Source organism: Drosophila novamexicana, unplaced genomic scaffold (genome assembly GCF_003285875.2).
Source record: "Drosophila novamexicana strain 15010-1031.04,08,12 unplaced genomic scaffold, DnovRS2.1 tig00004554-arrow-pilon, whole genome shotgun sequence".
Taxonomy (NCBI): domain Eukaryota; kingdom Metazoa; phylum Arthropoda; class Insecta; order Diptera; family Drosophilidae; genus Drosophila; species Drosophila novamexicana.
In genome coordinates, this window is record NW_020825051.1 from 693,811 (window position 1) to 710,447 (window position 16,637).

At 38.9% G+C, this 16,637-nt stretch overlaps 2 protein-coding genes across 2 annotated transcripts; one reads left to right on the plus strand and one right to left on the minus strand.

Annotated features, from left to right (window-relative positions):
• Positions 1–3,334: 3,334 nt before the first annotated feature.
• On the minus strand, positions 3,335–3,781 carry LOC115769441 (cofilin/actin-depolymerizing factor homolog). The gene has a single exon (XM_030714252.1). The coding sequence runs from the start codon at positions 3,779–3,781 to the stop codon at positions 3,335–3,337; it is 447 nt and encodes a 148-aa protein (XP_030570112.1).
• Positions 3,782–8,727: 4,946 nt separating this feature from the next.
• On the plus strand, positions 8,728–9,277 carry LOC115769751. The gene is made up of 2 exons (XM_030714693.1): positions 8,728–8,904; positions 8,958–9,277. The coding sequence occupies exons 1-2, from the start codon at positions 8,833–8,835 to the stop codon at positions 9,198–9,200; spliced, it is 315 nt and encodes a 104-aa protein (XP_030570553.1). The 5' UTR covers positions 8,728–8,832; the 3' UTR covers positions 9,201–9,277.
• Positions 9,278–16,637: the final 7,360 nt, after the last annotated feature.

Genomic DNA, 16,637 nt, shown 5'->3' on the forward strand with positions numbered 1-16,637 from the left:
CATAGCGACTTTGTGATGCAGGTTGCAAATTGGGTATTGAAAGAGTTTTAGAGTACGGCTTCATACATAAGCTATGATTAGAAAACTTAAATATAGATATATTAAATAGTATAAAAATTATGTCAGAGCTAAAACATAGTAAAATTTGGAGATTACAATATCTTGAAGGAATGCATGTATCAGGTGTATATTCTAGATATATGGAAATTGAAATTGTAGGTGGTGTATTTATACACATGATTTTAGTATTTATATTTGAAGAAATAGAAGATATTTATGGTTAATTTATAGGAACATATTTATTCAACATTCGCCAGTTGTTTCATTCCTGGCGAGAGTACAATAGAAGTCGATTTTCTTGTAGTTATTTTGGTTCGTTTTTGTTTTTCGCTATTTACTATTTCGTCAAAGGTATTTCAGCTGAGTGCTGATGCTTCCGTTTCCGGTTTCGTGTTTACATTTGTGTTAAATGCAAAGCTGCAACTCGTAGGTTGCAGTTCTTTTCGAACCAAGATAGCTACGTGCACAGCTTGGGGCCAATGCGATGTGAGTCTCCAATTTGAACAGAAAGTAATGCGAGAGTGAAGTCAAATGCGGGAGCTCACGCAAGCCTGCCCAGCTCTATTTATCTTTAATATTTAAAATGCTCTATTTACCGTAAATATTTTCATGGTAATTTACGCAAATTTACATAAATAAGCGCTGTGATACACCTCACCCCCTCCAAAAAAAAAAAAACACACACACACCACACTGAATGCACATGCCTAACTGTTTTGGTTCGACGTAGCCTCATTTGAAAAATGTCAAACGCAGTCCACCCATTAAATTGTGGGTGGACGCAACGTTCAACGAACCAGGACACAGGACACAGGACCTGGGCGAGCAGCACAGTGAGGACTCAGGCGCACCATCGTTTGTTTGGCCTAATAGCTTTTCTATAATTTATCATGGAATATTTATGGCACGCGCTTTTGTATCTAGGAATTATGCATTTATTATTCAAAATGCTTTTTATGCCACCAAACAAACGACTCCTGTGCCTCCTGCAATTGCTATCTGACAGGGTAGCCGCACCCGTAAACGTTGTCAGCGTTTAGTTTAGTTTGTTGAAAAATTGTCATATTTACAATGTGGGCACAGAACTCGTTCTGCCTCTACCCTTCTTTCATGTCCTGGCCAAGTTAATTGGCAAATTTAAATTGAATACATTTTTAATGATAGTGCAATGGACTTTGCCCAACTATTTTAGTTAGCAGCTGCAGCTAGTTATGTGTGTGTGTATGCATGTCTGCATAGATGTATGTATGTCCATATGTCATCATTACGAGTAAATGGCTGATGTTGTTGTTCCTGTTGTTGTTGGTGGTTGGCTTATTTATGTTGTTGTGCGAGAGTATTAAGCCGTTTAATGATATGGCCACGATTTATATGGCTCAAGCGTAATTGGCATCTAAAATGACTGAAACTTAAATTGAATTTGTTGCTGGTTGTTTGAACAGATATAGGTTAAGCACATGCTTTGGTATTAGATTCAACGAGTCATATCTTTTAAATTCGAATTTTAAATTCTTACATCATTTCAAGGTATAGTTTCTAGAGAACAGTCTGAGTCCTTTTTGGTTTTACAATCCAATAGTTTCTTGTGAACTGCAGCAGAAGTTTCTCTTCTTCATATAAGTAGCTTTCACCTGATAACAGGCAGCTGCCGTCATTCAACCGATTTCCCGTATCCATTTTAATTGCATGGCTTTTAACTTTCGTTTCACTCCGAACTAAGTAACCTCAACAAGCAACTCTACTTTAACTTTCCCCACGACAAACTTTAGAATAGCGTACACCCGACTCGATAGTTCGCCGGTAGCGCTGTGGTAGTCCAATGCCATAAATGTCAATAGACCAAAAACCATTATGCATAATATTGCAAGCGGCACTGCAGCCAAATGCAACTTCCACTTCAGCTCCTTCAGTGGCCGCGTTGCGAGCCTCACCCGCCATCTCTTGCCGCATGCTAAACAATATTTCTCCATTACAAAACAATGGACCGAGTGCATAACGCAACTGCTTCGACTCCTGCTCCTAGACATGCCGCTCCTTCTGCTCCTTTGAGGACAAGTAACACCTTTTACTTGTGGCGTTCGGTGTCAGTGAAAACTTTTGCTTTTTCTACTTGGCTTTTTATGTTAGCGCGTTGCAGTGTAGCGTGTGCCAGCCACGCCCTGCTCATACCTTGCTGCCCTAATATCTGCAGTTGTCGCCGCAACTTTTCGTTGCCTACTTCTGTGCTGTGGCAAGTTTGCGCTTGCTTATTGTCCAGCGCAGAAAACTTTGGCCGTTTGCTGCTAAATTGAAAGCGACTTGCTGCGCAGTGTCCTTGTCATCGCCCTGCGATCAGTTGTCCTTGGCGGTGCAAATTGTAAGACAAATAAACAGACGCAATCGCCTTGTGTAAGATATGTTTGAGTAAAGAACTTCCAAGGTAATGCCCCAAATAACGAAATACAATATACGGAAGAAAAATGTAGAAGCTTTGAGAATAAATTGGGAACGAGGGTTACTGGTAACATTTTGGCTAAAATCTGGAAAATTTAGCTGAATCGGCAACATTGTGAAGGAGTTAACCGCCTTAATTGTTTGTAAGACTGCCATCATGCAGACATTCGACACTATCTCAGAAGACCTTCTAAGGTTCCGGAAGAGTCACCCCAAGTTTTTCCAAAAATTAAAGTCTGCTGAGGCTAACAATACATTACCGACCGAATATTTATTATGTAATTCAAATAACTTGAGTCCATTTATATCCAAAAGCCGCACAAAATCTAGGATTTGAGTACCACAAAGAGTTCATGCCTTGAACAGCAAAATTTTAAATTTAGCAATTTGGGGGAAAGACGTTCAAAATTAATTTTCTTTATGATTGAAATGAAAATTAAAAATTATTAAGTTCAATTTTCGCGTTGCACTTGCTTATAGACTTATTAAAAATACATAATTTAATAATTTGCAAATTTATCGATAAAAATTAAGGCATTTCAATATTTTCCTTGGCGATTTTCTTATTTGATTTGGTTTAATTCTTACACTTTCCGTTCCATATAAATTTCAGCAGCTTCGTAGTTATTTATTCACTGTTTTTTTGATTTTGTATAAAACATTAATTTTTAAATAGCTCGATGCCGCGCCAAGATTTTGATTTCGTTTTCATTCACAATATATCTCATTTTGTTTTTGGCAAGTCACAAAAGTAAACAAACTCATAATTTAAATTAATCAATACTTAAAACGTGTAAGAAATTGTTAGTTAACGTAAATGAAAAATGTTGTACCCATGCTTTTAATGCTTTGGATGTTTGCCACGAAAAAATCCCTCGATGGCTTCGCGCGACAGCTCCAGTTTTTCGCGAACAGTTTTATAATACTGAACGCCCTTTAACTGATCCATAAATTGTCGCAAATAGCTCAGATATTGGATTTTTCCCTTGGGCTTGGCTTCATTGGGACACCAGCAAAGCAGCACCAATTTCTCTCGTTTTATTTCCTGTTTGGTTACCAAACACACATGGGTGTATTCCAGATCGAACACTCCATAGCGACATTCTATGGGTCCATTGCGAGTGAGATCCTCTAGGAACTGGTTATAGTCGTTGTCCCGCGGACCGACGGTCTCCACATCGACAACGGCATCGGAAACGAGGCGAAAGATAATATAACGATACTCTTTGCTTTTGCGTATGGCCTCGTAGATCTCAAAGCATTTTGGGCTGCAACTGACGACGCTCATTGTTTGCGTTAACTTATCAAAATCTGAAACCTTATATAAATTTAATTTTTCTGCTAAGTACTTCTCTGAAGTGCTATTAGAAATAACTATTTCAGCATAGCTCACTGAGTTTTGTGTTGGAAAAACAAACCTCATTTGAAAGCAAAGTCAACAACAAACGCAAAAAGTGCCGACAATTGGAAAAGTTTCCGTCGTCGCATCCATTTGAATTGCACACTCCTTAGAAAACTCACACATCAACTGGCATATACACACATATTTACATATATTAAATACGTAAATGCATATCTTTAGTTGGCACAGTTTTCTTAACTGTCTTCTTTTTGCAATTCCATTCACTTTTTTCGAGTGCAAACCAAGGCCTACGGCGCCAGTTCAACATTTTTTCCTTGTAAAAGTTTATTTGACTTGCAAAGTTTGTTGGGGCAAGAGCAAAGAAAAAGATGCTTCATGATAATTGAACTGAGCTCGTTTATTTATGGGAGCCATAAAAATACTACTGATTAGAGATGCAAAAAAATATCGAAACGTTGATTTACTATAACCGATTTTACATCGACTATTCTATTTTCGGTGTTTCGATATATATATATATATATTTATATATATTCACACATCCAAAGAGACAAAGCTGACATAAGTTGCAACAAATAACACAGCAGCCAAGTTTATTGTTATTGATGGAAAGGCACTCTTAAAACCATATTAATTTATTAAGTTTAGCTAAAGTAATAAGAATAAGTTTAAATAAGCCTCGAAAATGAAAATTTTGCATTTTACTAATTTTAAGGAAAGCTCGATTTATTAATGTCGAATATTCCAATAGATTGATTAATCAATTTGTTTTACAATGTTAAGAATCAATGTTTTGTTTCCGGATCGATAAGTTGTAAAAGTTATCGAGAAAGACAGTATACTTAGTTTTGTTTAATAATTACCGACGAAAATGAGAGAGGAAGAGAAACAAAGAGAGAGTGAGCGACAAAAAGAGCTAGATTGAGGATTGAGACTATAAAAATTGCATATATATATATATATATATGATGCATATCAAAGAACTCTGCATGTATAAATATCTTTTTGCGTAATGAGAATGCTGTGAGAGATTTACTGCGAGATTTATTGCACTTGATATAACTAGGCAGGCCATTGTGCTTTGAAATAAGACCACTTTTATACCAAATTCCTTTTCCCACTCTCTCTGGTTTGCATCCACACCCTGGCTCAAATAAGAGGATTAATCACTTTACGCTTTAAAACGTTAATCATTTCGGGGAATGCGCAGCTTTTGAGCTTTTCAACGCTTTTAATTCAATTATGCTGCGCTTTTGCCAAGCATCCTGGCAATAGGCAATTACCAGTAATCGAATTTTGCCACGACGAATCCGTTTGAAACAATAAATTGTTCTCTTGCAAGCTCGAGGGTAAGAGGTTTATACCCGAAGGGGCAGGAAACAAATGCCAGCAGGGGTCGAGACAATTCCAACAATTACCCAAAATGCAAATGCAAATTGCGCGTGTCGCTGTCTCCAACTGCTCCTCCTCATTTGCCACCCCTGTGGCGGGTCGGCGTTTTTGGGGACATAAAACTTAGCCCCGGCTTAAGCTCTTAAGCTGAACTTTCACTTAACCGCAGCAAAGCGTTAAAAGCATTCCATATTAATGTCTAATTAAATGCAGCGTGTTCCCGCCCAGACAAACGAGCGGCCATATTTGCTGAGGCTCGAAAATAAAATTGCAGGACAGCTTCATTTGCATTTTAGATCTGGACATCCTGGGTTGTGCGTCCCAAAATGACAATCGGATGTATTTCATTGAGGTGCGTTCAGCGGACAACTCGCTTCCTGCTGGATCCAGCTGGCTACGGCTCTGGCTTCCAGATCTGGCCAGCTGCCAGATGCCGCCCTCTTTTATTCCTCTCATACATTTTGCAACGTTTTGGGAAAACAATTCGTGAGTGCAGCTGCCAACCATTGCTCAGCTGTTGCATTTGTTAAATAAAATATCAGTTGTCATTAAAGGTGCTCCTTGCTGCCTGATTCTGAACCTGCTTCTGCTTCCGATGCAACTCCAGCATCCTCTGGTCTGCATACAAGAGCTGCGTTCATTTGTCACTCGACTGCGCTTGACAATTAAAAATTGCAATCAGCTGAGAACGAGACAGCTGCCAGAAGCCTCAAGTATAACATCATGTTAAGTCTACGTTGATGACGTTGCGCTGCCTTTTTCGACACATTTTCTTGGCTCTGACCACTGCGCTTGATTTCCCAAGCAAATTAATCGCTGCAAAGTTGACAGACAAAAAGTTTGCACTTGGTATTCAATGCATTTGCGTCCAATTTATGCAGCAGACTAAACAAAGCTTCCCAGAGCTGGGTGTGGGAGCAGCTGCAAAAGCAGACTGCAATGCACATGAAAGACTGACTGTCAAAGATCTATTATTGTTCAGGCAAAAAATAACAAGAGCAGCTAATTGCGACACGCTTAAATAATCTTGCTTATGTGTAAATGACGGCTATTTTTATTTGTTTTTTTATATTGGCTTTATAATGGAAAGCTGTTAATATACTTGCAGCACTCGCGAGATTTCTGTGGGTAGGACAGATAGAGAGATAAACATGGCTATATCGATTTTTAATAGTGATCAATAATATATACAGCTTATTGGGTTAAAGGGCCGCCTTTAAAGTGTTATATATTATATTAAAAGGCTTTAGAAATAAGACATTGTTATATTAAATATTATTTGACAATACTAAATTAATTGATCTGTATTATTTACTTTTTTCGATTTCAGCTCATTTCACTGGAACCTGTTAAACACTTGGATATGTTTACCGTACTCCCCAAGAGTATTCGGCTTTAATTTGCGATCTATTATTGTGTGGCTACACGTGTCTCTATTCACACGTGCCCATGCATGCACACACACATACACACACACACACATGAATACACGGCGCCCACAAAGCCCACAATGAACTGTTAACGGGGCGTATGCGTGTTAACATATTTGATTTGTATATTTCAAAAGGCAATGTCGCTGTGTATGGGCACAAACCATCCACCCCTACCCAAGGCTATTTGATGGGTTTATTATTGAGTAAATAAATTAAAATTGTTTACCTTTCACCGTATCTAGATATATTCACTGCGTGCAAAAGAGACAGAATGAGTTTCTCTGTGTGCTTCTGTCCCGATTCAATTGCGGTTTCGTGAGTGCGCGTATGTTGTGGCAACTTTATTTGCGCAAATTAATGGATAAATGTTGGCACACACACACAACGTATGAACATATATAATGTATACGCACATACATGAGCATATAGCATCTGTAGATATAACAAAAACAACAATAAGAGAAACAGAATAGAATATGCGATATAATGTGAAAAGCAATATGATGACATACATGAAAATAAACAAAAGTATGCGCAATATATATTTTGCATATAACAGCAGGCAATTGAATGAAAATGTTTTTCTCTGAATCTATATTTTAAGGGGGATGCACGAAAACAAGACCTGGGGTACTCGCACGCAATGGAACATTGCCCGGAAACCAAAAAAGGCAGAACATGTAACTAAAACACAAATTGTCTAAAAATAAACAGCTTCATTTGAAATAGATACATTGCTGTAGCCACTGAATATATGTAAGTAACAAGCAGGAATGAGTCTATGAAATGCCTTTGCTAAGCAAGAATAATTTAATTTTGACAATTTTTGCAGATCTTCGATGTGCTGCTTTTTTAACCCTACTATAATTATGTGCTGAACTAATTAATATACATGTATATCAATTGCGGATTCTCTCCATATCCAGCCCCGATTACATTTTCATTTTTATAGTAATTTCAATCATTCACAAACCGTTTTGGACTAATACCCGGAACTGAACGAAAAGTGATGATATGCTGTGGAGGTATTCTGGCGCCAGCCAACCACACGGATGATTGATTAGCAATTAAATATTTATCTAGGAAATAGGTTGGACTAGTTCTTGGTTCGAAAAAAACATGACAATTAAACCAACAATCAACTACCTTAAAAGTCGATACAATGAAAGGCTATGTAACCATATCCATCAGTGGGTCAGCTTTTTGAGGAACAGCTGCGAAGACTGCGAATAAGCGCCTGTTATACGATTTAAGTATCCTCTTTGGTTGTTGTGTTCAACTCATTTTTGGTCAACAATGTTTTAATAAATCCAAAAGAATACATAAAAATCTATATTACTTTGAGTTGTTGAGTTATTGATCAGTCGGAAATGACTAGATCATCAAGATCAATTCGACAAAATGGCTATGCACATATATGTATATACCCTATTACACATTCGCAATGATGCAATGTCTATTTTCTGTCACCTGGAATTTCTATACTCAATGATGCCGATTGAAGTACATTTTCTAAATACTCAACTGTCAAAACTGGCGCATTTAGAAACAACGTTAGTTCTCGTGAAGAGCACAACAAAGTAATATCGAAAGGCCCCCGGAGCGGTCAACAGTAGGGAGCCAAAACATTCACACAGTGTCAGTCGGTCGGGAAAGAAATAAACCAACAGCAACCGAATGAAATATACGCACGGTTGACATACGATGGGGCGCAGGTTGTGCTCGAATGGGAAATGGAAAATAGGTGTTGCACGCAGCTATGCGTTGCAGGATCGCGTTGATTGTTCAATTCAAACATTTTGGCATGTTAGGGTCCGTTTTCATTTTTGCGAGTGCGGGGTGAAAACGTCTGCCAGTTCTAGGATACTGAAAATGCGTTAAATCCGCTATAAAAGCGGTTAACCGACTAAACTGCACATGCCAAATGCGGTTCACGTTGGTTTGGTTTGGTTTGGTTTTGCTGGGTTCGGTTTGGCTTTGATGCCAGCTGGCTAAGTGCTGACGGGTTATTTTGACTGCACTGTGGATTTTTGTGGACAAAGCAGGCTTAGGCCTGAAAAAAGCTGCAAAATTACTAGAAATCAAAAAAATATTTCTCACAGGCGAAAACCTTTCGAATGTAAATTATAAAACACATTGCAATAAGCCACAATGTCTGACGGGCAACAACAAGACGCAATGGCTAACGACGAGTCCTTCTCATACTCGCCGGAAGTTGTGGAGGTTCGCAGAGAATTGGTATTTATCTGAGCTACATTTAAATAAATTCATTGCAGAGCTACACCGAAAAAGAGACAGATGAGGCAATGCAGTTTATTAAAGAAAACGATCTGCCCATGTCAGATCTTCATTATGCTCTCAAATATATACGCATATCGAATCGCGCTGTTGAACTGGATGACGAGTTCAAGGAAATACAAAACCGTCTCAAGAAACTGCGCGAAGCGGACCAGGCTGTTGTCAGCCCACCGAAATGCTGTCAAAGGGATATTAATTTATTGAACAAGGCTAAAAAATGATTTGTTTCAATTCTTCAAACTGACCCAGTTATGTATTTCAGCACGCAAGGCTTAAAAATCAAAATAAATATTAAAAAAAAATCGGCAAAACTTTGTCATTTGATTATTCGGAATCAATCTAATACTTCTTTTCTTTTTAAAGACAGTTTTCTACTTAATACTTTTCTGATTGCCTCATTATGGCGTGGGTATTTCAAAACCTAAGTGCTCTCCAATTTTTCAATATTCAGACAAGTTCTTAAACTTTTTCTGGTTTTAGACTGTCACGAGTCAAATAGATAAAATTTGATGCTAGATATAAAAAAAGCACAACAAAGTTAAGAACTGTTGGAACGAGCATGGTGGATTGCCTAAGAGGGGCTGAGGGGTTAGACGCCGGCAACAGAGAATTGCATGCAAAGCGAGGAGACAAAACAGCAGAAAAGCAAACAAAATTATGTTTAAGGTTATATGCTATGCATAAGTAAATAAGCAGACAGCGCTGACGGATCAGACGGACACGAGGGCAGCCAGGCAAGCGGAAACGGAAGCTCAAGTAGCAAAAGAAAGTGTCTAACTGGCTCTGTGTGCATGTGTGTTATACAAAATGTGTGTGCTTATGTATGTGTGTGAGTGACTTATGCAAGAGCCAGAGGCACTTCCGACAATTGGCAAAACACAACAGAAAGGCAACCAAGCAACCCAGCCAGGAGCGGATTACCAAGGTACAGAAAACGTTATTCGAAAATAAAATTAATTTAATTAAATATTAAATAATAATAAAATAATATTATTAAATATTTTAATACATAAAAAAAAATACTATAGAAATAAGATCCGAATTGTTGAAGTTGAAATTGAAATGATTTAAAATTGACAAATACCTAAACTTTTTTATTTCTATTTTTTACTTATTATTATTTATTTTTTTAGTTGAATTTCTTCATCTAAAAATAAATAGTCAAAAATAAATTCAAATACTTGTTGAGGCTTTTTGGGAGCTTCGCAGAATAATCTAATTTGATATTTGCTTAAAGAGTTTTGTGTTTTTATACTCTTATATACTCTCGCTAAGTTTTTGGGGCCTTAGGTTATATAAATCAGAGCGCTCCTGATCAGGGGTAGTCAGGCGAACGGGCAGGCGCGCAGGCAGGCAGCCACAGGCAAGGATGCTTTGCACACGCGCCGAGCGAGATAAAACATTTGTATGCGCTGATAAGAACGCATCCACTTACTTTTGGTCGTACATGACCTGAATTTTTGTGCATTACACAGACACAGACAGACACACACACAGACATCAGAAAATAGAAAAAATATATTGGACTTGGCGCTTGAACTTGCACACAAATGAAGAAATTTAAATTTGATGCCAATGAGAAGCGATGAGGTCTTCAGCTATCAGACAAAGACGCCCACTTAATCACGTTTTATAGGGTGGGGCACTCTCGCAGGTATTTTGTGCCAGGTGAGAAAGTAGATATACAATTAGACACAGCAGAATTTTCAATATGTGCATAAGCTATCAGAGTCTATTTCTTATATAAAGCATTGCATATGCTGCATATAGAATATATTTATCAATTCATATATATATATATATATATATATATATATATATATAATATATATAATATGTAATATATTTTTGCTGACATACAAATTGAATATATTATATTAATATTAACTTGTAACTACTTTCTACAGTTGAGATTGCGAAATCGAGTCCGGGTGGCCATATTGGTCTGACTGTCTGTCTGAGGGTAGTAGTCACAAAAAAAAAAAAAAGAAATCTAGTTTTTCATTCTAAAGTTCCAGTTGAGTTACATGAAATTTGAACGGAAATACGAAAATGAAAGATTCGTATCTGCAAAGTTAGAGCGAGATTGATGTGTGCACAGCAGCAACAGCAGCTGGCTGTGGTGCCCCCTTCCCACAGCCACAGACGCAATGTCTCTGCAGAACCACCAACTTCTCACCCCCTCCCACCACACACACGCAACCACACACATAACGCACATGACTCTTGCGAAGAACGAGCGCCAAAAAAATATCGAGCCGCCCGCAGCACTCAAATGTGGTACGTTCTGCCTGATTCTGCTCCCGTCCTCACAAATTTTCTCTCTTTCTGCTCTGTGCGTAGTTCTGTCTCTGTGTGAGTGCACCCCTTATACGAAAATAGGATTTGCTTGCAAATTTTTGCCCGGCTGTGAAATGGGGCAACCATTTGCGGGTGCGGGTGCGGGTGCGGATGCGGATGCGGCTGCGAATGCTTTGCGCTCGTTTTGTTTGTTTGACACTTGCGTGGTTAGTGATTGTCCATATTATGTGACACACTGTGTGACAGACGAGCAGATAGAGCAGGTCTGACAGGCAGACAGAAAGGAATGGGGGAAGTGTCACCCACACGCAGGGCAACAACGAGGCACAAGAAGAGAGGTAAACGCAAGAACGAGTGGCTCGATTTCGTGCTGCATCAATGCTGAGTTTGCAACTTTGGCCAGCTTCCGGCTTAAAGTTCAGTTCAAGCTTGCAAACATTTTTGTGTGCCATTGCCAACAGGCACAACGCGTACCAATCACCACATAATTGACAGGTATGAGAATTGAATAGGTGCAATGGGTAGCTTCAGCAGCACAAAATTTGGTTAGGCATTGAGAAAGCTTTTGTCTCAACTGCTTTTAAAAATACAAGAACTATTACAAAACGAAATGTCGTGCATGTGAAATGCATTATACTTTCATGTTTTACAAAACATTTCATTTGCTTTTATCTAACAATTTTTGGCTCTGCTCTTTTAATGGCTAAATCGCTTCCAGTCCTTGCCCAGCATTTCTTAAGCATGCAGGTAAATATTGATCTTGTTTGTTTTCTTCAATTGTTTTTTTTTTTGCCATTGTGGCATACAGATTGAGTTTCATTTAGACCTTAACTCTTGTGCGCAATCACTCGACCTATCGACCTCTCAAACCAGACAGCCTCACCGTTTGAGATACTTTTCACAAAATCCATTAACAAGCTTTTTGCATATGCCGACTGGAGAAAAGGAAAAAGGAAAAATGTTGCCCCTGCCTTCCACTTGAAATGCGAGCAGTAAAAAAAAGAGCAAAGAGTTAGAGGCACATCCCGTGTGCATAAATTGTAAAACCAAATCCATGAGCGGATCGAACTAAGCCAACTAGCTACTGGCTGGCTTGTTGGCTTGTTTGTTAGCTGGCAGGCTGTTTGGGTGACCCTTTCCCAAGGAGACAACGGAAATTGTTGAGATTTATGACGCCTGGTAAAAAGGGCAGCGCCATATTTATTTGAAAATAAGTTAGCCCATAGGCAAGTGGGCTGCTTTGGCTGGCAAACAAGTTTACAAATTTCAGGCTCGCCGAAAAGCCCCCAAAAAGGATATTACATATCCTGTTCCTAGTCGTGTAAATGCCATTATAGATTGAATATTTGCAGCGTTGTCCCAGCCATTTGATTTACGTTGTTTCAGTACTTCCGCCACGCCGTTGTCCTCTGCAGCATGCTTTGCGGGGCTTTTGTTTGTTTTTTATTTGCTGGCGTCTTTTGCGGGGTTTTCAAAACCAGAGCGCAGCAGCATTAGCCTGGGTCCTGCTCCTGGTCCTGCTACTGCTCCTGGCCCTGGCTCTAACTCTGACTCTGAGTTACGTATTGTGCCGCAGTATATGTGAGACTATTATAGGCCTTCTCTGGACCCTCTTCCCATCCGGCATTCGTTTGTGCTACGTGCAAGCTGCGCTTTTTCACACACTCCAGCAACATTATCAACATCATCATGGCCTGCGTCATTATGGAGTTGGGCACGCGATTATTGCCATTATGGAATGAAAATGAAAGCCGCTCAAACCGTAGCAGCTTCTCGGAACTCACTTGCTGAATGCCCCTCCGTGTTGCCCGCTTCTGCGTTGCGTCTCAAGTGACTATTCACAGAGTGAAGATTTATTGAATGTGCGCCGCTGTCTGTGGCTGCTGTAAGTTCTGCTCTGTCTGCTCTTTGGCATTGGGTATTGAGTGTTTATTTATTTTCAAGCATCATAAAAAATACAGCAGGCAGCAGGCACGAGGCAAGCACTAAATATATATATATATATATACACACACATTCAATAATATTTTCGCCTCATGGCAGAAGCAGCTGCAATTTTTACGCCATTTTGTGCTGTGCCAAGCCAAGTGTAATTTGTGGCCCGGGAACTTTGTCTATTGCCCTTGTACATGTTGTTGTTGTTCCTCTCGTTGTTGTTGTTTTTGTTGCTGTTATTGCTGTTGTTGTTGTTTAATGAAGCATTCGCGCTGAAGTAGCTGTTGCAATTTTTATTTCGTTTGCCGGTCAATGAACATTGGGAATGTGTTAAGTGCCAACGCTTGTCTTTAATTGTCTACAACTTTGCCGAATGGCTTTTAATGAAGTGTTAAACGTTCATTGCCACACAAACAGCCGCACTAACATCCTCCCCTACACAGTCTTACACTTCGACAATAATGCGTTGATGTTTTTCAAATAAATTACGCATACGCCGGCTTTTGTCATCTGCAGTTTCCCAGATCCTTATCTGACTTACTATACCAACTATTATTCTTGGCAAATGTAATTACCAACTACTAGCATTTAACTAGTTAAGTAATGAGCTAATGCGCTAAATTAATGTAGCGTAACTGTGAATACAATTTTAAAGTAGACTGTTGTTTAAGTTCATTTTTATTGACTAGGAGCCTTTTCTAGTCCATTTTTTTCCAAATATATTTATTTACATCTGTGCGTCAAATTGCATTAGTTTTAGCTGCTTCACCCACAACTACTAAATCGTTGCCTTTGTGCCACATGACGTATACGCAATGTGATTTCTCTGTGATGTTGCCAGTGCAGCTTGGGGGCATTTCCGCTTTTGCCACCGCCATTACTGTCGTCATTTGGTGCTCGACTAAAAAAAATATGCTTTATAAAGTCGACCAGCGTTAGTTTTTTTTCTATATACTTTATGGTTGTATAAATATAAATATGAAGCGGGAGCGCCGCGCACTTTTTGTTTTATGCATGCAGCGGCTACATTTTATATTACACATATATATATATATATATTTCATAAACTGCAAATTTAGGTCACAACCACGGGGTATACGAGTTAGCGTATGGGACTTGGCACTACGGCCGACGATGGGGCTGGGACATGCATGACAGCAACGCTAATGTAGCAACAGCTTCGGGTTCCCAGCGGTCAACGTACCGCGTTGACGATGGCGACGTCAAAGCGTCGTCAAAATGAATATGCGCATAGTTGCTGCGGAAATATTAAACATACGCCTTGTATGCCGCAGCGCGAGTGTTGAACATAGCGTGACGTGGCCCAAGCGACGTTAACGAGCAGACCAGTTGATATATTCTGCGTTCCGTAAATCGAAATCGCAATGAATTTGTATCAGTCTGCAGAAACTTAAAACCAATAAACATGTTTTTGTATATTTGTAAAACTAATGAAGCCAAAGACTCAAAATGGGGATTGCCTAACTTTTCTCGAGCACAAACTATCAAATGGAATTGTAATCTTTTAGCTACCTGCGAGAAACCGTTTCGAAGAGCAATTGTGGAACACATTTAAATATGAGACCCACTCACAGCTAAGCTGCCATGGCCTGTGGGGGTCTTGTCTCCGTCTTCACAGTGCCCGGCCCCAAAGTATGATTGCGTGCCTAAGCGCCATCTTACGGTTGATAGCTTCATTACAGTGCAGTTGTTGCTTATTACCCGTAAGTTTGTTGGTGTTCTTGTACGGGCTGTGGTTGTTAGTGTTGCTGGTGTTCTTGGCATGTTGCAAGTGCTGATTACAGAATGGCGTCAATGTGAACGCCTGCAACCTGCGCTACTTTTTATGGCCGGTTTGTTGCACTCAACGGCATTTTTCTAATTTTAGTTAAAGTGTTTTTTCGGTGGGGAACTCGCGCATAGTTTGCTTAATTTTTAAATTGCCAACCTAAGCTCTTGGCCTGCCAGCCGTGCCAGCTGGCCTCATTCCGTGCGCCAATGAGTCGCTTGTTAGGGCTGCAAGTGAAAGTCTCTGTTAAGGCGCAAGTGTTATGGCGACTCTTAAGTTGCAGAAATTATGATTGGCGGCTAAAGAGATTTTCCGTGGCACCAGTTGTTACTGTTTACCTAAGTGCGCAAATCTAAAGAGCTTTCCCTTATCCTTTAATGGCGTCAACTGTGCAGCAGTTGTTTATTGTTAACACAATTTCTAAAGATAATTAGTTATTATATTTCTGGAACTAATCACATATTGCATTACATTAACGGCATGACGAAGTTTTTAGTGCGTCAATTAAATAAAGGTAAATAGTTGCTTGTGGGATTATGATCTCTGGGATATAGTTTTAATCGTTAGGCGAACTGCGACGCTGTAGTTGTATTTTAGTATTATATTTTGGATATTTTTAGATAGATATTTTATTTATTTTAATGTAAGTTGTTTCGAATTAACTTAACAAGACCGACGACAAATAAAAGGATGTAAAAACATGAATAAATATAAAAGTAAATATGTGTGAACTACTCTTGACTAAAAGCAGCAAAGCTATATTAATCTAAAATTGGGTCTTACAGCAATTGTAAATGATGTCATTTATTACGGACTGATCACACGCCCCGCAAAATAAATCATACTCTGGGCTTTGACTAAAAACACAAATGGATGGTTTACAATAATATCTTCTCGAGCGCGGGCCAAAAATGTATTGAGCTCTTCGGCAGTTGCTGACATATTTAAATACTATTACCATCTAAATCTTTGAGATATTATGTATAAATGAGAACGAGCCTGGCGCAGCAACTTCGTCATCCAACTCAAAAGCCGCTTTCTGGAAGATATTGTTGATATCCAACGGGCGCTTGTCGTCAGTCATTGATTCCATATTTGCATTTCGGAATAATGATTGAGCTCCCAAATTGTTTACAACATCACTCAGTTCGGCCTCAAAGTCAAATTTAAATATTGGCAAAAGAGCTGCAATTCTTTGTAATCGAATTTGGGTTAAATTTCGTCCGGTTGTATGTCATCATGTCATAGAACTTCCACAAGTCTAATAATACCGTCCAATTTTGTAGGCAGAAGAATAACCATTGAGAGCAAACGAGAACATTTGCGAAACGATAACATTTGTATTCCCGCTCTGCCGTAATGCTTGCGCAGTAATGGCCATGGTTATATTCTCTGCATATTGAAACTGCATTGAAGCTTGACCATTTTGGGAAAACTATAGGCACATTCATATCTGAATTTCTTATAAACAAATCAAATATAATCAATCTGTCATGCTGTTACAGGAACAAATTATTTATTAGTTTTCGATGTTTCGCCAAATATGTCTGTCCCATTAGAAATCAGAAAATAGGTGTATATGGTTAAAAGGTAAGTAAATATATATGAACAGATACCTATATACCTGCAGATA

Coding starts and splice junctions, on each gene's coding strand:
- LOC115769441 (XM_030714252.1), bottom strand. CDS start 3,781: ATGAGCGTCGTCAGTTGCAGCCCAAAATGCTTTGAGATCTACGAGGCC.
- LOC115769751 (XM_030714693.1), top strand. CDS start 8,833: ATGTCTGACGGGCAACAACAAGACGCAATGGCTAACGACGAGTCCTTC. Junction 8,905..8,957: donor ACTCGCCGGAAGTTGTGGAG/GTTCGCAGAGAA, acceptor AATTCATTGCAG/AGCTACACCGAAAAAGAGAC.